Source organism: Cyprinus carpio, chromosome A6 (assembly GCF_018340385.1).
Source record: "Cyprinus carpio isolate SPL01 chromosome A6, ASM1834038v1, whole genome shotgun sequence".
Lineage (NCBI taxonomy): Eukaryota > Metazoa > Chordata > Actinopteri > Cypriniformes > Cyprinidae > Cyprinus > Cyprinus carpio.
In genome coordinates, this window is record NC_056577.1 from 28569493 (window position 1) to 28591021 (window position 21529).

At 36.9% G+C, this 21529-nt stretch overlaps 2 protein-coding genes across 2 annotated transcripts; both read right to left on the reverse strand.

Annotated features, from left to right (window-relative positions):
- Positions 1–2281: 2281 nt before the first annotated feature.
- LOC109091597 (40S ribosomal protein S26) lies at positions 2282–4094 on the reverse strand. The gene is made up of 4 exons (XM_019105379.2): positions 4002–4094; positions 2745–2922; positions 2517–2647; positions 2282–2379 (listed from the first exon to the last, which is right to left on the reverse strand). The coding sequence occupies exons 1-4, from the start codon at positions 4002–4004 to the stop codon at positions 2344–2346; spliced, it is 348 nt and encodes a 115-aa protein (XP_018960924.1). The 5' UTR covers positions 4005–4094; the 3' UTR covers positions 2282–2343.
- Positions 4095–4740: 646 nt separating this feature from the next.
- On the reverse strand, positions 4741–21321 carry LOC109091572 (serine/threonine-protein phosphatase 4 regulatory subunit 1-like). The gene is made up of 20 exons (XM_042758876.1): positions 21085–21321; positions 20295–20339; positions 19391–19520; positions 18806–18912; positions 18580–18722; positions 15195–15341; positions 14823–14930; positions 13975–14040; positions 13597–13755; positions 13220–13344; positions 12059–12540; positions 11757–11974; positions 10965–11048; positions 10572–10757; positions 10136–10297; positions 9790–9890; positions 9571–9691; positions 7840–7974; positions 7484–7625; positions 4741–7050 (listed from the first exon to the last, which is right to left on the reverse strand). The coding sequence occupies exons 1-20, from the start codon at positions 21089–21091 to the stop codon at positions 6905–6907; spliced, it is 2814 nt and encodes a 937-aa protein (XP_042614810.1). The 5' UTR covers positions 21092–21321; the 3' UTR covers positions 4741–6904.
- Between the last annotated feature and the right edge of the window lie 208 nt (positions 21322–21529).

Consider the following 21529-nt stretch of genomic DNA (forward strand, 5'->3'; position numbering starts at 1 on the left):
ATACCCAATGCTATCAATTTATGTCAAACTTGTTTAATAAATAAAATTAAAAATTTTCCTAATAGTTGTGGTTTGTTAGCTATATTCTAAATTATAACATTTTAAGTCTAAATTTATTTAGCTAATAGCTACACATTCAGCAGCAGCTCATAGTGAATAGAGACTTTCAAATATGATTGAAAACACCTAAATATTTTAAAAACGACAGTATAAAACTAAAAAGGTAGTAGTGAAAAGGTCATTTCTATTATTTGGGCTTTTGTCACTTTTGATGCCATTTAATGTAATTTAATGCCATGATCATGTAATTCATGACACATCATAGCCAAATATTAGAACAGCAGCTACCTGAAGTAAAACAAGCAGCTCCTGACATAACCACATTAAAAGAATACAAAATGAATAGATCTAGAAGCATTTTATTCACAGGAACAAAACCTCAAAATCTCAAACACTGACTCATGATTAAACAGATTTCACAGTTGTACAGGTCATTAACAAAACCTTTTATACTTTATTGAAAGGGTCCTAGAATTAAATTCAGTTTCAGTTCCATCTTGATGCAGAAAGCAATCAAGGAAAACAGATGTGAATTTCAGAAACGTCTAAAGTTCTATTAGCTCTTCATCCTTTTCTTGTGTAAAGAGGTACGACACAATTTCCAGAATAAACTCCAGGGTTTTCCTCCCGCTGGTCACATACCAGATCTTATACAGGAAATCTCCTATGAGTACCAGCAAAAAGAGTGCAAGAAAGCCTAGGAAGATCCGATCAACGTGGTAGAGCACCTTGTCTTTGAATGTGCGTTGCTCCCATGGCACTGCGGCCCGAGCCTCGCTGTATTTGCCAAAATGGAGGAGGGCTTCCTCATCACTGTTTATCTCCTGTGTCTCCATCTCCTGTGTCTCCACAGCTCCGTCACCTTCTGCCATCCTGCTTAATGCTCTTAAAATGTCAGGCCTTTGAAAATTGCTTTTGTAATGAAGTTTCCAACTTGTGGAGACTGGCCTCTTCTCGGTGCGTCGTCTTTTTTTAGTCTTCCCTGGGCACAGCTGAAGAATAAAGCCTTGAGTATCTGAACTGGCAGCAGCTTAATTAGTTTTCAGTCTCTTTTTAATACCTCAAGTTTACAAGGACACCTTATTTAAATGATTTGAATGAAACTAATTAACTGTAGCCATTTTAATCAAGTTGGTTCATTTCCATTGTCCTGGTCGAGGCTGCTGTGCGTCTGACTGAATACGGCAGGCTGATTATGATCTCGCACCTCACTAAAGAGATCACTGGGACTTAGTGACACTCAGCACTTTTCAAAATCCTAGTAACAGATGGCAGAAGTACAATAGTGCTACACGATGCTGATAAAAACACTGCTGTACCATTTCTTTAAAATACTCTCATAACAAAAATGTAATGTTATTCTGTAATTTCTTTACTTATTTTAACTGTATTTATTCTTTATTTGGGACAATTTAATTGATTTAATGAACCCATTTACAGATATTAGACTTTCATAACTGCACCTTTCTGTCTAAGAGTGGCCATAGCTGTTTGGATGCAGGTATGTGCACTAACACATGCAAATATTTATATAATATATGGGTATATTATTTGTTATATGCAGACAAGCCAACCTTGAAGTCACGATCTTCAGATTATGAGATACTCTGCTTGACTGCGGTGCTGCTGTACAAAACATGAACTTTGTACTTATAATAGTATAGTGTTTCCTTATGCATAGTTTTATGATCAAAACATGGATTCTGTCCTGTACTTGTATTATAATTGATTTAAACTAGCAAGAAGGATATTTATTCATGATATGAAGTATTTTAAATCTTCAGCTGATTGATTTTTAGTACATTTATTTCATATAATGTAGTTATTATTAAACACTTCTGCTATAATTCATACAGGTGAAATGTTAACTGTATTAAAATGAGTATTAAAAGAACCCTGTTATTCCTTGGAGTTGTTTTTATTTGAGAAAATTAATATTTGAATATATTTTAAGTGCTATGAAAAATACATAAAACAATGTTTTAACAGTGATTGCTAATATTAATTAATTTACTATTATGACCAAACTCAAAAAATATTGATGTAAAATAATATTGAAGATAGTTTCACCTATTATGATAGAAATTAAGTTTGATAAGATAGAAAAAATGAAGGATTTAGAATTAAATTTGACAAGAGCACCAAACTCAAACTACACAGCAGTAACAAATGCACTCAAACCATCATGCAGCAACAATCAAAACAATGAAACACCAGGAACTGTTTTAGAATTTTTTTTATTTTTCTGCATAAAAATGCACAGAACGTGACAGTTGATTTGCTTCACATGGGCTTTGCAGGAGCTCTGGGTGCAGCACCCTGCAAGAAAAAGAGAAAAAAAAAAACAGACAAGATGACATGCAAATAAACACCAAGTAACAACATAATACAATGCATGCACTGTAACCCTACTAATTATTATAGATTAGCCAGCAACAGCATTTCAGTGTACTTACACTAGGCCTGAATCGGGGAGGGGGTGTTCGGTCCTTGCGGGCCTCCCGGGATCTGTTTCGCACCACCTTGCTGTGGATGGCACAGCTTACACAGTAATGCAGCTTCACGTACAGCTTGGGCAATACGTATGCTACACAGGAGGAGTGACAAGGATTATATTAAAGATTATATGGAAGAGCGCACACTAAGACTTTGACAATGTTTTGGTAGATAAAGCGGTCACTTACAGTCAAACACACTAGCTTCTGAGATGTCCCTCACAGCAGCGGCTTCCACGATGTTCCTGATGACAAACTTCTTGATGGCCTTGTCCTTGGGAACACAGCGGGCACAGTTGGTGCAGCGGATGGGCTGGACATGACCACGGCCCTTCTTTGCACGTCCGTTGTTCCTTCTCTTCTTAGTCTGTCATGTAAAAATGGAAATACTTTAATAATTAAGAGTAGAGATCATAATTTAACATCCTACACCTTCTGACCAAACATTTTTCCAGTTGTTTTTGAATAATTTAATCATTTTATTTTTTATACAAATTCTACTCCAGGAGAGCCATTTCTTGTTTAAACTAAAATTAAGATTATTACTTCTTTTAATTTATCAGAAAATTAAATTTTTCCAAAATGTAAAAATAAAATAAAATTTTAGCTCTGTATGCAGTTCGCATAGCAATGGAAATTCTGGAAATAAGGAAATCACAACTGTAAAATTTCCTAAATGTATCCAATTAAAAATCTGTGTGGTTCCCATAATAACGAGAATTATACATTTCCAAAAAATTATATTTCCAGAATTTCCATTACCATGGGAACCACTTTCAATTTAAATTTTGATTTGGAAATTTGAACGGATTAATAATAATCAAGAAACGAACATTTTAAAATGTCCAAAAAGTGTACTTCCAGGATGGGAACCACTTAACGACATCATTTTTTCATGATTTCGAAAATCATGTTTTCCTAAAATGTGTCGGGATGTTCCATTACTATGGGAACCACATACATATCTTCATATTTCCAAAGAAGAGACGTTTTTGGTTGTTGTACTAATCAAAATAAATAGCAATTATATGATACTAGAAAGCACCGTTAGATGCATCGATCTTCATGTCAGCACAGTTTACACTCGAGCACTGATGACAGGCTGAGGGTCTTGATATATACGCTAAATAACGACTATACCACACCCTGCATCAGTACCTTGAATTACTAATGGCGATAATAAGCATTAAAGGGACGTATTTGACTCCATAAACACAGAGTAGCAGGCCTGTCAATGCCGCGTGCTACAGCAGAGACAGCACATGCTAGCCATCTCCACAAACGCCTTACTAAAACTGTCTAACAATCCGATAGAATGCCCACATCTCATACAGTTACATACTTCACTAACTAAACTTAGTGATCGCAAAGTTTTCTTGAGTATATAAAGGAGATTTCATATTCTAAAACATATTCACTTATCAATCGCGAAGGCTCAAGACTCACCATCTTGAACGGGAGGCAGGAAAAAGGACCGAAAAAGGCGAACCGGAAGTGAAATCTCTCTCAAAACAAAAGTCTAATGAAGGTATACAATATATATTTACGAAAAGAAGAAAAATTAAAAAATAAATAAATAAATAAATAAATATATATATATACACACATAATATATATATATACATATATATATATATATACATATATATACATATATACATACATATATATATACATACATATATACATACATATATATACATACATATCTATACATACATATATATACATATATATATATATATATATATACACACACACACACACACACAAAATCTATAGCAAATGTTAGCTGTACTTCAAATATTACAAACATGCTCTTACAAACATATGTAAGATGCTCAAGAATCACTTGATTTAGTAATTTCTGGCTAAATTGTCTTCATAAAAGCCAAAACTGAGAAACGATTTTAAATTTATATTATTTTAATTAATGAATACTAAAAATAACAATACATACAATGTATTTAAAAGAGATGCCCAGAAAATTACAAAGGTTGTAACCTCAAAGGTTAGGATATAAAATCTGTGAACATGAAACATTGAGAAGAATAAAACGCTCCAAAAGAATCAAATCAGATGCTTGTTTCTTAATATTGTAACATTACAAGAAAACTAGTTGATCAGAACATATGCAGACAGATGAAGTGGTTTAGTTGACATATCAGTGATTTTAGTGCCTCAGTAAATCACACAGGAGAATTTATTGGGGGAAATATAATCTAACAAAATATCTTTCTACTTTCAACATGGTCCATATGGGAAAAAAGAAACAAGGAAACGGAAAGGACCCACAGCCACACACAGATGCATGCAGACACACAAACACATGGGAACATAAGGAAAACAACTTCCCCATTATACAATTCCAAACCAAATATCGCCATATATATATATATATATATATATATAAAAAAAAAGACTGGCCTCGACTCCTGTAGATATCATCAGTAAAAATCATATATCAATTTGATCACAGGTTGTATTTCAGAGCTAAACTAAACCTTTTTTTTTTTTTTTTTACAATTCCATATACACAATCCATAAACATTCCATGTTCACATCTGAGAGAATAAATGCACCGGATTCAAGCACCACTTGAGTTTGGTCAAGAAAGTTGCCTTATTAAAAAAAGAAAAAAGAAATCTGAACCACTGATTTATCATGATTTATCCGGTTTATCACATTTATTTATTTATCATTATATATACTGTATAAAACCAGGACCTGCAATCTTCTTTCCACTGAACCCTTAATGAATAGTAAAGTGCTCTTGGCAAAGTTTGCCCTTACGTACTGATTTGGGTCCGGTCCTCCTAATTTAAATATATAAACCATAAAAACAGGCATACTGATAACCAATCAGCAGCTAGACGCGAGTTAACCGATGCCAAGAGCAGCACAACCATGCTTTTAAAAACGGATGGCCCATTATATCAACTTCAAGAACACAATAGCTTATTTATTTGAAAGCAATTTTGGGAATTGTCAGAATGAGACGAATCATGGTGTGCTTTGATTAACTAGTGCAAATCCGACTAAACAGTGTGCTTGCTTTGGCGTTTTCCACAGACAACCAAGCAGCGCCCTCTTAACTCAGAATTAACCTATCGAGATTTTATTGTTTTAACGTAATTTCTAAGACCGGACCAGTCTGACAATTTTGGTTGTCCAGTGTCTATATGTCATCTAGTGGCTGTAAAGGTTGCCTGGAAAGCAACTTCTGACACCTCTCTAAAATACTGGCCCCTTTTATTTATAAAACTGTGGGGGGAAAAAATAAAACCGCTCTCCACCAATCAGGGAAGACGAGGAGGTTACGTTTACGTATGACTGGATCACACTCAAAACACGCAGAAAAAACATGTACATTAAAATGTCAGTATTGAAAGACAATAGCAAATTGTGAGCTACAAAAGGATTGCGCAAAAAGAGAGGGAGGTTTTTGGCTCCTGGGCTGCAAAAATGTGCTCATTTGCAGTTTCTAAACCCCGTTTCCCACAACAATCCTGAGGGTCAGGTAAACGCAGCAACAGTTCTGCAGCATCACTTGGGCTCAGCTCGATACCATTTTGCAGCATTGCAGCTTTAAAAAATCTGAATATCAGGTCTCCCTGAGTTAGTAGCACTTCACTTTGTCAGTCTGCTCATGTCTTCTTAGTCCTTTTTGTTTTAAGAAATCCACAAGAAAATGAAAAAAAAAAAGAAATCTTACAAATGTACAGTTAGCTTTGGAGGGGCAGCTGGTAGCATCTGAACGGTCTGATGAGGACGACAATCCGCTGTTGAGATGCGGCTTGTGTCTTCAAATACTTTCTGCTGCCGCAAAGGTGCAAATAAAATCTTGCACCATTCAGAGAGGTGAGATGGTTGTTCTGTGTTTGGAGATGTGTGTGTGTGTGTGTTTGGGTGGTTAAAGTGAGGCTTTGTAAGTGAGAGTCTGAGTAGTCCTCATGTGTAAAAAGTATTGTTTTGCATTCATTTTTAATTGCTTGACAAGGCAATCTCACAATTTAAAAATCTAAATGGTAAAAACCACTGCATGTGGAAAATTATTTTGCAAGGCTGTATTAGTTGTACTACCATAAATACGCATGCATTTGCATATTTTAAGGATCCAATTTTAGATTTAGCTAATATCATGTGAAACATTTTTTAAATGAGGCCTGTTTTGTGTATAAATGCATAATATATGCATGCACTGTCAAATGTGGAGCGTATTAGGACAGGACAGGGATACACTGTGTGTGTGTGAAGGTCAGTAGTTCCTATTTGTAAACACTTGTCTGTGAATCCATTTAGTGTTGTTCCTGCTGGTGCCTGTTCATGTGTGCGGGTAGTACATGGTGCTAAATTAGCGCTGCTGTGTCCATGACATTTCTGTTGGGATCCAGTGTGGCGAAGAACCGCACGTCCCTGTCCTTGTCCATCCTCAGCTCAGACAGAGCCTCTTCCAGCTCATCTGAGTAAGCACTGCCTGGGTCCTTGAAGTACGCTGAGATCAGAGCACAGACATAGGTGATCAGAACAGCAGTGACACTTACACTAAATTCATGTTTAGGAAAGCGTTTTATTTTTTGGGCTACTAATGGTGACAGTTAAGTTAAGTGGTCGCTAGCTTACAAAAAATTCAAATAAACTATAATAAATAAATTAATAAATAAACATAAAAAAATGTAAAACTAAACCACAAAACACTCAAAACAGCCAATGGCCTTTACTTGACAGCTTGCACTTTGGACATTATCATTCTAGAAAGCATTTCACTGTATAAAAATAACTATGTGCGCAGTGCAGGATATTGCTTATATATATTTTGTCCATTAATTTAATTTGGAGGGCCTAATGAAGAAGGCATGAGTCTACATCAACATCCTGTAATGCATGCATCCTCTAACGTTTTTATGAAGTGTGTTAGTGTGTCTTACTTTTTTCCAACACGCTCTGCTGTAACGCCTTGGCCACCAGCACACGTACATTGGGTACAGGATCTGATGAGAGGCTGAGCAGACTGGGTAGAAGGTGCTGTGCAAACTGGTCCATGGGCATACAGTCCTCCTCCACAATGGCCTGGAAACACAAGAAATGAATTAATCACTCTCACACAAATTTTTTAGATATATCATGATAGATTTAACATTCAAGATCCCTCAATGTCAGACTTTGGTTCTCTTGCTCAGATACTGGGATTATGAATGAAAGGAGTAAAAAAAAAAAACTACTGTGCTAAATCAAATAATGTAAAGATGGTGTGACTACTGTAAAAATCTGATATAAATATTACCTGGCAAATGAATGCAAATGCCTGACGTCCGACCCATTTGGTACAGTGGCAGAATCTCATAATGAGTTCATTACTGAAATTCAGACCCAGATCATGAGCTTCACAGGCATATAATTTCTGCAGGATCTCCACCACCTACATACATACACAAGACAAAACTTCAGCACTAAGTGCAAGTGTGGATGGTAATACCAGGTGGAAACCTGTATTATAAGCAGAGGCTGAAAACAGCCCAATGGAGTTACTAAAAGCAGAACACAAACTTAAAGGGGTCATATATGACGTTGCTAAAAAGAACATTATTTTGTGTATTTGGTGTAATGCAATGTGTTTATGTAGTTTGAAGGATTAGTTCACCCAAATATGAAAATTCTGTCATTAATTACTCACCCTCGTGTCGTTTCAAACCCGTAAGACATTCGTTCATCTTCGGAACACAAATTAAGATTTTTTTTCAATGGAATCTGGAGCTGTCTGACCCTGCATAAACAGCAATGCAACTGAAATGTTCCCAAGTCCAGAAACGTAGCAAGGAGATCTGTGAATTAATCCATGTGACATCATTGGTATATCCGTAATTATACGAAGCATATCTCAGCTGCGTCACGCCGATACGCTGTTTCTGTTCAGATCAAATCACAATAACGTTGGAAACAGTTCCGGCGTGACGCAGCTGAGATATTCTCCAAAATGGCACCAGGGTGATGCAGAGGAGACAAAGTGTTGAATAAAGGTTTTTTTTTTTGCGCACAAAAGGTATTCTCGTAGCTTCGTATAACTGCGGATGAACCACTGATGTCACATGGATTAATTCACAGATCTCCTTGCTACGTTTCTGGAGTTGGGAACATTTCAGTTGCATTGCTGTCTATGCAGGGTCCGACAGCTCCAGATTCCATCAAAAAACCAAATGACACAAAACCAATAAAATCCATTACAAATGAGGCATTTGTTGCATCCAGTTTGGACAGCATCCAGTTGCATCCAGTTTTATACTGTCTTTTTACGTGTTGTGTAGTGTTGCTATCGTGCCGCGTGAACATAAAACCATGTCTGCATTTGTGATTGGAGAAACGACAAACAACAAGTGATACTCAACACTGCACAAAACTCGTGTTTGAATCGTCAGTGGCAAAATCTTTAAATATGAAAACGTACTTACAGGCTGTGAGTCAGAAGAGCCAGACTGTCCTTGCAAAGTTGCCCCACTTTATAGAAACAGTCCTCCAGAAAAAGCGCTGCACACATCTGAATATTTGGGTTGAACTGTTCTAGAACAGTGTTGTAAATACAACTTAACCACTGATTTCTAGTTGTGTCCTCTTTTGGAAGGCCAAAGAAAGTAGTTTCACTTTCACAATGAAACACACAGCGTCTCCACAAGATGGCGGCGGCGGAAACAGCGAGAATTAAAGTTCCACCTTCTTTCTTTGTATGAACATTTGTGTGGTGTTCTGCAAATTGTCCCACACAGTGACATAGACATGGGGGCGTGTTTAAACGAGGCGTTTAGAAAAAGTCTTAACTCTTGTAAAGAATATCTCTTTGGGTTTGAGACTTTAGTCTTTGTAACTTTAGGGATCTTATCTATTCACAAACAGCTCGCAACACTCCAAAGAGAAAGGAAAACTTGAAATTGCATCATATGACCCCTTTAAACAATACAGATAGGGAAAGGCACTGTAATGTTGTTGCTATTTTTGACAACAAGCTGAAGGGCACATGACTCACCAGTTTATAGGAGATCCACCGCACTTCAGACACTTTGTCAGAACAAAGGTTAAGTGCGATCTGTCTGAGGTAGTCATAGACATCGTTGTGGCTGTACAACTCAATGATCAGGATGAGCTGCCTAAATACAGAAACGGACAAATGCCACAAGAGTGAGATCACACTTGAAAACAACAAAAGGTGCTTTGTCGATGAAGCATGTAACAAAGTAGCACATACTCAGCTAGCTCATATCGGAATCTCCAATTTTTGCTGTTTTCCGTCACCATGAACTCCTGCAGCTGATACAGATATTCCCGACGCTTATCGGCATGAAGAAGCTACGAAAGACGACACACCAAATTCAAAATATTAATAAAAACTACTAAACAAATTAGCATATCATAAAAATCCCTAAAAAAAAATATGGTAGAAAAAAAAAAAAGGAATATACAAACTGTGTCTTTAATTAAAATTCTTAAAATTTCTTTTTTTTTTTTCAGTATAAGTAATTCATTTTCAAACCTCTTGGTATAAAATGCTTGAAAATTCTGTCTTCTGAGTTGAGGAAATTTCCTATTCTCACCTTTAAGAAATCATACAGGTGTTTGAGGACTCCTATCCGCACCTCATCGAGGTCTTTGAGGAAGCAATTAAATATGGGCACCAGGTCAGCTGCAGTCAGCTGATCCCCCAGAATCACTGCCAACTCATGGATCGAGAACGCCAGCGTCCGCCGCACCTTCCACTGTAGCACATTCAATAGCATTTCATTTGACAACTACTGAAGCTACTGTGTCTATTCCTCATTTTTAAAGTACACATACATATACATACATATATATACACACACACATATACACATATACATATACACACACACGCAAGCATATATGCATATATATATATATATATATATATATATATGTGTGTGTGTGTGTGTGTGTGTGTGTGTGTGTGTGTGTGTGTGTGTGTGTGTGTGTGTGTGTGTGTGTGTAATACAGATTAAGAGGAAGTTTTACCTGTACGTCTGTAGCAAGGGTCTCATATGTGTCTTTGAGGCAGTGCCAGTTCTGTCTGCCCAGCGTTAGGGCGACGCCTGGCAAGCTGAATGCACAGTGTTTAGCGATCTCAGTGTCTACGGTCTGAGCTCGAGTGGGGTCTGTCATGGACAGATACTGATCCAGCAACTGCTGTGGAATTACATTCTGAGACAACAACGAATGACTGTTAGGGAACTAGTCTGATCAGTCAGACTTAGACTGTTTATTTGTAAAAGGAGACATTTGATACGCTTATGTCATGAATATTGTGGAAAGCTAGTTAAAAGTTAGTAGATTTTCATTTGTTAAAACATGCAAGAATTCTTTTTTTAGATACGGTTTCATATGATCCTTGTATTTTACATAAATTACCTGTATTTTCGATTTCTCCTCGTCACATGTTTTTGCTGTGTCTGAATCTTTGTCCTCTTCCACATTTTCTATTAGGTCTGACTCCTGTGTGCACAAACACAAATGCACGTATAATGAAATCTCTACTGTAGAGTTACTGTGGCAGTACTTCCTTCGAATGATATTTGCATAAACAGATTTACATAAAAATGGAGTTGCCATGACATGTCAAACAATTGCAGCAGTGTAAAAACCATTTAAAACAACATTATTGTTGTTATGACCTCATATTAATTGACACATTACATGGAATATTGGTATTTTTCCACAATAAAAGATTCTTCACTCTGAGGCTTTTCTCAGCAAATATTGCTATGCAATTAATTTGATTAAATATCTATTATAAATAATAATAATAAAAATTACATTAATACCAATGAAATAAAAACTTTAATTGTAACTTTTTAAAAAAAGATCTAATACATATTTTAACATTTAAAATATGTGATACATTTATTATTTATTATTATAATTGATTATTAATAGGGCTATGAAAAGAAAATATTTTATTAAATGTAATTACATGTACTGACAGTAATTAATAATAATAATAATAATAATAATAATATAAATAATTGCAAACATTTAAAGTATTATAACCCTAATTAAATTTCGTTTTTTCAAACATTAAAAACATTTAAGATAATTTATTTTAAAAGCTATAATTGGTAAATTACTAAAATTACTTTTATCTCAGAGACAAAAAAAAGAACATTCTTTGACATTTAGTTAACTACAAAGTCGTCCTCTCACCTCACTGCTGTGTTCAGAGTCGTCTACCAGCACTGGTGAACTGGAGGGTGAGTCTGAGATCTGTGCATCTGTCAGTGAGAGTTCGCTCATGGCACTGAGCTCATCAGATGTCGGGGAGCCTGTGGAACTGTTACTCTCTGACACAGACTCATCCGCATCTTCTCTCTGACTCTCTAGTTCGGCAGCTTTCAGCGCAGCAGACAACACCTTCACTTGAGCTGCGAGTGGAAAGCACACAGGAAAATTAATAACTATGTCCTTAGTTAGAAAAGGGCAAGCACATGCACTCTTTTTGCAATCACCTTGCACATCAGGATCATCCAGGTGAGGCTGAAGACAGTCCAAAACCTTTTGGATCTGGGAGCTAGTGGCTGGGCCTTGTGCATCTAAACTTGGCACGTCTTCCTTCCACTCACCTTCCGTGTCCCTCATGGTTTCATCTTGTTTCTCTATCACCTCATCTCTTTCCTCTTCTTGTAGTAGCTGCAGGTCTTGGGTGATGTCAGGTAGTGGGGATCTCCAGAAGCTGAAGGAGTTAAACATTGTGCAGTCGTCCATCTGCTGGCGGGACAAAGGGGCTGAGTGTGTAGGTTGGCCCGAGCTGGTGCCATCTTCTTTGGGCTGGGCAGAGGAATTGCCTTCTGGAGGATGTGATGGTGGACCCGTCAGATCTGAAGTGGATTGTAACTGCTCTGAACGGGGCTGAATGAGACTGTCTGGAGAACCATCAATGGAGGAATTGCGACTGTTACTGGAGTTGCTGGTGGTCACTTTGTGTCCGTGGCTACAAAGACAGAAGAGGTCCATTTAGAATTTATTCATTAAATTTGTTCTAAGAGTTTCAAAAATGTATTCAATATAAAGAAGTAACTAAGAACTATACTACTGTTCAAAACATTTGAGCTCTCCAAGATTTTTTAATGTTTTTGAAAGAAGGCTACATTTTGTGACGGCGATATTATGAAATATTACATTTACATTTATGCATTTAGCAGATGCTTTTATCCATAGCGACTTACAGTGCATTCAGGCCATACATTTTTTTTACCAGTATGTTTAATATTATTAAAATGTTTACTTCAATATATTTTAAAATGCAATTCATTACAGTGATGTAAAGCAGAATTTTTTGCATCATTACTCCAGTTTTCAGTGTCACATGATCCTTCAGCAATCATTCTAATATACTGATTTTCTGTTCAAGAAACATTTCTTATTATCAGTATTGAAAACAGACGTGCTGCTTAATTTTTTTGGTTTGTGTAAACCTTTATTTCAGTATTCTCTTTTGATTAAAAAGTCCAAAACAACAGCATTTATTTAAAAATATATATATTATAGTTAACTATAATTTTATTTTTTTAATCAATTTAATGCAACCTTGCTGAATAAAAGCATTAAGCATTAAACAGACTACTACAATCAGCCGATCACAAACAGTAACAGAAACTATGTGCATTTACCTCTCTGAGGAGATCTTCGGTATCTCACGGAGGGTTCCATCCTCACAGAAATGCAATCCTGTGATTGAAGGGTTGGCAAACGTGGAGATGAAACGACCTAGAGACTGGAACGCAGCCTGGCGCACCTGAAAAGAAAAAACGAGAGAAGAATATAAGCAGATGTTCCCTCCCCTTTAAAAAAAAAAAAAGTAAAGTAAAGGAAATCCCTAAAACTGGTGGAAAAACAAAGACCGTAATCTCACGGATCCAAAATCCTACTCCGCATCAGCATACTAAACACCATATAACCACATTCACTTTCAGTGAGGACAGAAATGACATGATGAGTCACGGCATGTTAGCACACAGTGTTAGTGTGTGTGTGTCTTTGCTCTTACCCAACGTGACTGATCACTAATGAGGTTGATGAACAAGGGGGACAATTTAGTACGCCGCACCTCCGGATTAGTGCAGTTTGAAACAACCATGAAGCACTCGGCACAGGCTTTCCGAATACCCCACAGACTGTCTGAGCACAGGTCGAAAAACTTTGGCATCTGAGGTGAGGACAAAGAGAGAGTGCTGGTTAACACATTTGCATGTCGTGTCAACAAAAATCTGCACAAAGACACAAACAGACTTAAAGGCTTTTTAGACTATAAGGCATTTTTTGGGGGGGTCTTGCACTCAGATATAATTAGATGCATTAATTCTGACCCACTGCGACTGTAGTTTTGTTATAAATGCAAGCACAAGAGGAACGCAGAAGGTCTCACCAGAAGTTTCTCTGTGGCTTCCTGGCCAGCAATAGAACATAACTCGCCAAAGTTTGCAGCACAAACCTGATGGTGAGAAAAAAATAGAAGGTTTAGACATTTGCAATGAGGCCAAATTGAGTCTTCTGTTATGTTGTAAACAGAAGCCTGTAGCAACGCGAGCAATATTGCTTCTTGTAGATTAACATTCTTCACAACTTCTTCTACACAGAGTACGCCTGAGCTTTATTACTGCAGTTTTCTGAATGACAAAAGTCAAAAACATTTGCATGTATCAGAACACAACTTCAATGTATCCAGATTTCTCGATTTTGGAAGCCATTTCTGTCCATTGTGTTCTTCTGATTGTTAGTTGTCTCAGGATTCTGCTAGAATTATGATTATGCATGGACTCATATTTCCACACTTCTGTACAAAGGGAAATACACTACTTTTCAAAAGTTTGGGTCAGCAAGTTAAAATGATTTCTGAAGGATCAGCATATTGGAAAAATCAAGTGACACTGAAGACTGCTAAAAATATTCAGATTTGCAATCACAGCAATATTATTGCTTTTAACTGTAGTTTTGATCGAATACATGTAGCTTTGGTGAAATTAACAAATGGCATCCGCAAACAAATTTTCTTTTTTTGTTAGTAACTTCACTTTTTTGAGCCATTTTTGGATTTACTTTTGGTCTCAAGGTTATTGTTAGTGTATGTTTGGCATATGAATTTCACACACAGACGTACACAACACAGTTCATCACATCAACTATGAAGATGTTCCACAAAGACTTGACATGTCAAAAACCAGTTCTAAGCTCATCCAAGAATTATGACACGTTTTGAGAGTATCATATTAGTACCTTGCGGACTTGAAATAGTCTGACGTCACCGCAGAGTTCACAAAAGCGCAGCAATAAAAGGTGTTCCACCGTGTCTTTAGTCAACATGCTCACCAGCTTACACATGATCTGCAACAAAACATTATTCACCATCAGCCCAAAGATCAACACATGAAAGTTCAACCCAACCCCACAAAAGATTAACACAGTAACACAGTATCATGCAGACAGTAAACAGATATGCATTCCATCACAAATGGAATGAGGTTACGACAGGAAATATAACAAGTTATCTTTTCAGTCTTATGAAAGCTCATGGTTTACATATTTTTACCATGAGTATTTTCCACTTCCAGTAATCAGCAGCGCATTCTCTTTAACACAAAGACTCACCGCAACTGCTTCGATCTTGTAGTCATCGTCACTGCTGGGTTCAGTGAGCTCCAGAAGCACAGGGCAGACCTTTCCCTCCATATCTGCCTTACTCATCAGACCCTGTTCAAGTAGCACCAGTAAAGCGGCCTGACTCGTCTTTCGCACCTGCGGGAAAAGCACAGGCAAAAACAACTGAACGATTAAACGATTGGTGTTAAAAAAAACACTGAATAATAGGTCTTTGAATGAATAAATGAGGCATTTGTATGCATGTATGTGTGCATATATATATATATATATATATATATATATATATATATATATATATATATATATATATATATATATATATAATGTATATGTATATACACACACACACACACACACACAAACAGTATATACAAGTAAAATAGGTCTTTAGGATCAATACAACACCTAAAGCTGATCAGATGCATATATCTTAAGCATATATGGACACCAAACATGAAAGTGAAAGATATTTAAAAAACCAAATACCACACAAAATTTTCATAGTCTTCACTGAAAAAAGCCTACTGATTATGCATAATAACAGAACCATTGCTCAAGCGATCTTGTGAAACTTACTGTGCATTTATTACAAAATAACTTTTTAGATGGCTTTCAAAAGGGATGAATTTAGAGATACAACTGAAAGTAAAAGTCAAAGCACAGCATGCAGTCAGCAACCAAAACCTTCTCTGGCAAGTTTTTAAAATTTTCCCCTAAGCAGTTCGAAAAAAATATGCATCTCTTTTTCCTCTCTATAATTAATAATACATTTAAAATAATTAAAATGTAAATTTAAATATATTTGAAATAATAAAAATATATATATATATTACACATAATAAATGTAAAACATTATATATATTTTTTATTTTGTTATACATTTATTTACTAGTGCTTACTAGTTGGTTATGGCTAACTAGCTGACCACCTTTGACCAATCCCTACTCAAAAACAATGATATTTGTCATCATTAGTCCTATTAAGAAGAATTATTCAAAGAACAGCCAATTTCTTAAAGGGGTCATATGATGCGATTTTTCCTTTCTCTTTGGAGAGTTACAAGATCTTGGTGCTTAAAGAACATTTGTAAAGTTGCAAAGACTAAAGTCTCAAACCCAAAGAGATATTCTTTATAAAAGTTAAGACTCGTCCACGCCCTCCTAAAACGGCTCGTTCTAACACGCCCACACATCTACGTCACTGTAGGGGAAGATTTGCATAACACCTTTCTTTGCGTGAGCATTTGGGGGAAGGCATAACATTTATTCTCGCTGTAGTATTGTTGTCGCCTCCATGTTGTAGAGACGCTGTGTTTCGTTGTGAAAGCAAAACTACTTTGTTTGGCCTTCCAAAAGAGGACGATATCCGCTTCGTCATGCCTGGAGCTGATCCATGCTGGTCACTGAGGAAATACATCAACTTCGCACTGTGGATCGCCGGATCGGCTTTCACCATGGATAAAGTGGAGTCCAGCCCAGGGTCGTCATATGTGTCCACCGTCCGCGCCGTTCGCTAACCCGCCGGCCATTCCTCACTCAACCCCGCAGTGTGTGACGCATTTTATGGAGGACTGATTCCTGAACCTGCAGACTAGCCTACAATGGGTCTGTGATCGAAGGTTGTTCTATAAAGTGGGGCAGTTCCAACTTTGCCAGGACAGTCTGGCACTTCTGACTCACAGCCTGTAAGTACATGTTTTATATTTAAAGAATTTAGCCAGTGATTCAAACGCGAGTTTTGAGCAATGAGTAATGACACGTGACATCAGGATGTGACGTGTAATGCACGAGTCGAAAACGCTAGGCACGTTAACTGTCACTTAAGCTGGTGAACGATCTCAGCTTCAGTGTGGATAGTGAGGAACTACCTGATCTCTGCTTCATTACAGTTTGCATATATTTTTTCGTCGCAAACGTTGATCTGCCTTCAAAACACCCACTAAAAGAGTCGATACTGGGCGTCGTCTGGCTTTTGTTCACACAGAGCTCGTCCCAGCACTGAACCCCGCAATGTTACTAGGTCCCCAACCCAGGAATCAATACCGGAATCAATCCTGCGTGAATTTGCATTCACACAGAAGGCAATAGGGCAATTTTCCGGGACCAACGTGCAGTGTGAAAGGGGCTTATGTTAAGGGACATAACATTTCTGTCACACGCTTGAGGCATTCGGTCAATCACAACGCACTGGATAGCTGGCCAATCTGCGTACACCTTGCTTTTCAGAACAATGAGCTTTATAAAAAAAAACAATGCATTTCAGAAAGGCAACAAAGCAACAATAATGTACAGTATGTGGAAAATAATGTGTTTTTTTTAACCTTAAAGGGGTCATATGATGCTGCTAAAAAGAACATTATTTGGTGTATTTGGTGTAATGAAATGTGTTTATGGGGTTTAAGGTTAAAAAAAAACACATTATTTTCCTCATACTGTACATTACTGTCTCTCTGAAAAGCGAGGTCTGCTGTGATTGGCCAGCTATCCAGCGCGTTGTGATTGGCAAAATGCCTCAAGCATGAGACAGAAATGTTATGCCTCTTAACATATTGTGATGCCTTGTCCGGCCAGAGCGACAAGACATAAACATAAAACCCATTATAAACGTGATATAAACATGATTTTTAGTCGTGTCTTCTTTTAGAAGGCAAAAACAAAGTAGTTTCGCTTTCTCAACGAAACAGCGTCACACACCGCAGCCTTGAGTGAGCCGCGGCCGGCTTGAATGAGCAGAGGCGGGCAGCTTGAGAATGCTGCGGCAGGCAGATTCTACGAAGGAGCGTTCCTTGGACTTGCAGTAACTACATGTGACGACCACATACTTCGTCCATGGTGAAAGCTGATTCGGCGATCCACAGTGCAAAGTTGACGTATTTCCTCAGCGACCAGCATGGATCAACTCCAGGCATGATGAAGCGGATATCGTCCTCTTTTGGAAGGCTAAACAAAGTAGTTTCGCTTTCACAGTGAAACACACAGCATCTATACGACATGGTGACGGTGGCAACAACAATACTACAATGAGAATAAAAGGTACGCCTTCTTTCTTTGCGTGGACATCTGAGTGGCGTTATGCAAATCTTCCCACATACTGACGTAAATATGTGGGGCGTGTTATAACGAGCCGTTTCAGGGGGGCGTAGAGGAGTCTCAACTTTTATAAAGAATATCTCTTTGGATTTGAGACTTTAGTCTTTGCAACTTCACAGATCTTCTTTATTCACCAAGAGCTTGTAACACTCCAAAGAGAAAGGAAAATTTGAAATCGCATCATATGACCCCTTTAAACCGCATAAACACATTGCATTACACCAAATACACAACATAATGTTCTTTTTAACAACATCATATGACCCCTTTAAAGTAAAACTCACCTGGTTATTAGGGTCTGTGAGATACCGGACCACAATAGGTACCAGATACCGCGAGAAGGCTTCTGGGAAATTGGGCCGATTTTCATGGAGGAACATGGCAATGTTTGGTACCTGTTCCATCAGCTCTGCTCGCACTGTCGGTTCTGGAACATCACATTACATTTACAATATTACAGACAGTTCAACCATTCCAAACAAGTCAAATACAGGCAAAAGTCATACAAACCTCCATCCTCAGACATCCTGGCAACCGTTTCCATGATGCTGATGAAATCATTTTCATTATCACTGAACTCCCGGAGCACATCCAGCATCCCACGAGCCACAATTTGCCTGAAAACAAACATATCAAGAACAACAAGAGCTTTTTTAATTTATAAGCACAAAACTTTTTTTTTTTTTTGAAGTGACTACACAATTTTTCCAGAGTAATGTTTATAATCTGTCCAGGCCAAAATATTATAAGTCACCCAAGAAACGTTTAGTCTAAGCCAAGTTCTTCAATGATGACAAGTTTGGCTCCTTACTAAGTATTTCTGGTCCAATGTCATATCAGGTTCACTTTAAGCCCTTAAACTTTTAAAATTATGTTACACCACTTTGCCATAAAAAAAGTTATCCTCATATTTTCTGTATCAAATCTCACTTATATTCAAGTGACAGTTACAAGATGGACATCATTATTATACCAATCCTAAGAAAACACTGAGCATTGCATTTCAGAGGAAAAAAAAACATCCTGAAATCCATCTCACATAACATGTCTCATAGTTACTCGTTTATACTGCAGACCACACACTTTACATCTCACCTGTTGAAGACGTTTTCACTGAAAGCATATTTCTCCAGCCGGCCCAGAGGCGTGAGATTATCCTGGCCTGCATCCAGGAATGCTGTTATCCGAATCCCATCACACTCTGAACCATAGTCATCAAATCCAACTGCAAGACAGATTCATATGGACAGTTAATGACTGAGTATAAATCACTGTTGAGTTTGTTAGTACAGCCTGGTGGTATCAAATGCGAGATCTTTTAAATTCAAACTAGGAATCTTATTAAAAGACATTCAGAGTGACACAGAGTGGAGGGAATTTGTTTAATGAGAAATTATTTACTTTACAGCATAAACAGTTAAAGGGATTCCATTACATGCAAAATGCTTCTGCCAGTTTACAGAACTATATAGGGTAAAAATAATTGGGAAAAAAAATCTTAAAAGCATGGCCAGGTACATATTAAATAAAAAAAAAAAAATAATAATAATAATAATTGCATATTTGAGGTCCATTGAGATATTATTGTTGTGACATTATCTTTACAATTAAGCTAATTTTAAATTAAAATATTAATGGTCCTAAAAAAAGACTTCATCAAGCAAAATATATATCTGTATATCTATCTATCTATCTATCTATCTATCTATCTATCTATCTATATATATATATATATATATATATATAAATTGTAAATTAAAATATTAATGGTCCCTAAAAAAAGACTTCATCAAGCAAAAATATATCTATCTATCTATCTATATGTGTGTGTGTGTGTGTGTATATATATATATATATATATATATATATAAAATTATTTTTTTTTTTTTATTTTATTTTTTTTTGAGTGAAACGTAACCCTGGTTTTATAAGATTCACCTAGTCACAATGATGCAGAGACATTGATTTGTGAAGTTGCTGAAGGGTTCTGTATACTCACAGTCGTCCAAATCATCATGACCATCTTCAAAATACAAAGACAGACCTGGGGAAACAAACCAGAAACTTAAGATCAGAGACCGACAAGTGTATAGTAGATAAGCCGACAGTTGCAAGCCATGCTGCTGTGACTAGTAACATACTAGTAAGCTACCTTACTAGACAGCATTTTAGGTCTTTTCAGTGCAAGTGCTGCTTAGGTAGACTGCTCAATAGGTTTTGACACACACATGTATCGAAGTGTTAGCTTTCAACTCACTAAAATGTCAACTCAGGGTTGTTTGACTTCATCAAATAACTCGCTTACTAGGCGAAGATGTCTGCCAAACACCTTTTATATCGTAGTGTGCAATAACATAAAAACAGTTCTTAAGTTATGACACATTAGAAATGCATTTAAAAGGTGACCAGTTAACGAAACGTGTTGTCCGGAGCCCGGTCAGGCTGCTAACAAACTGACAGTCCGCTCAGCAATGTTATCTTCATTATATACTTAAATGTGCTATATAATTTCCATCATAAATTATTTATACAACATGAATTGTCCTGCCGAAGTAGTTCTTTATCAGAGTAACGTTACTTTTATAATATCCCAGTCTGTCCTGCTAGCTTCACAACTCGCAACTAGTGTTAATCCATTTAACATTTCACCAGGTTCATGACCTTTCTTCTAAAATACAAGAGGAAAATTTAAAAGCCATTACGCGTCATTAAAGTCAACAATGATAACTGAGCCGATTCTCTTTAAACCGCCTAATAAAGCTTTAAATAAATGTACTAAAGCACGTTACCTGCCATCTTGATTTACAGCGGGGCTGTCACTCCACTTCCTCAAAAGATTTCCTGCTCTTATTTCAATCCCGGCATCTACATGAATATCAAATACTTAAAAAACAAACATAAACTCGTCGAAACAAAACACTTTTACGGCTTGAAAATATCGCAAATAATCGCATCGCTCAACCGAACGCTCGATGAGAAAAAAAATAAGACAATGTCGATCACGTGACTAGACTAGCGACGTCCGACTACTGAACGAATTGTTCATAAAGAGTCGAATCTCAGTGAACCGGTTCACAAAACCGGACTGAATTATTCTTTCACGAATCGGACTGAGATCCGGGCGTTTCTCGAGCCACTTAATACTTCGTGTTGTTTAATGTAAATACAATTATTTTCCAGGATTGTGACTTTATTTATTCAACTCAGTAGAGAGATATTTCGATCTGTATAGTT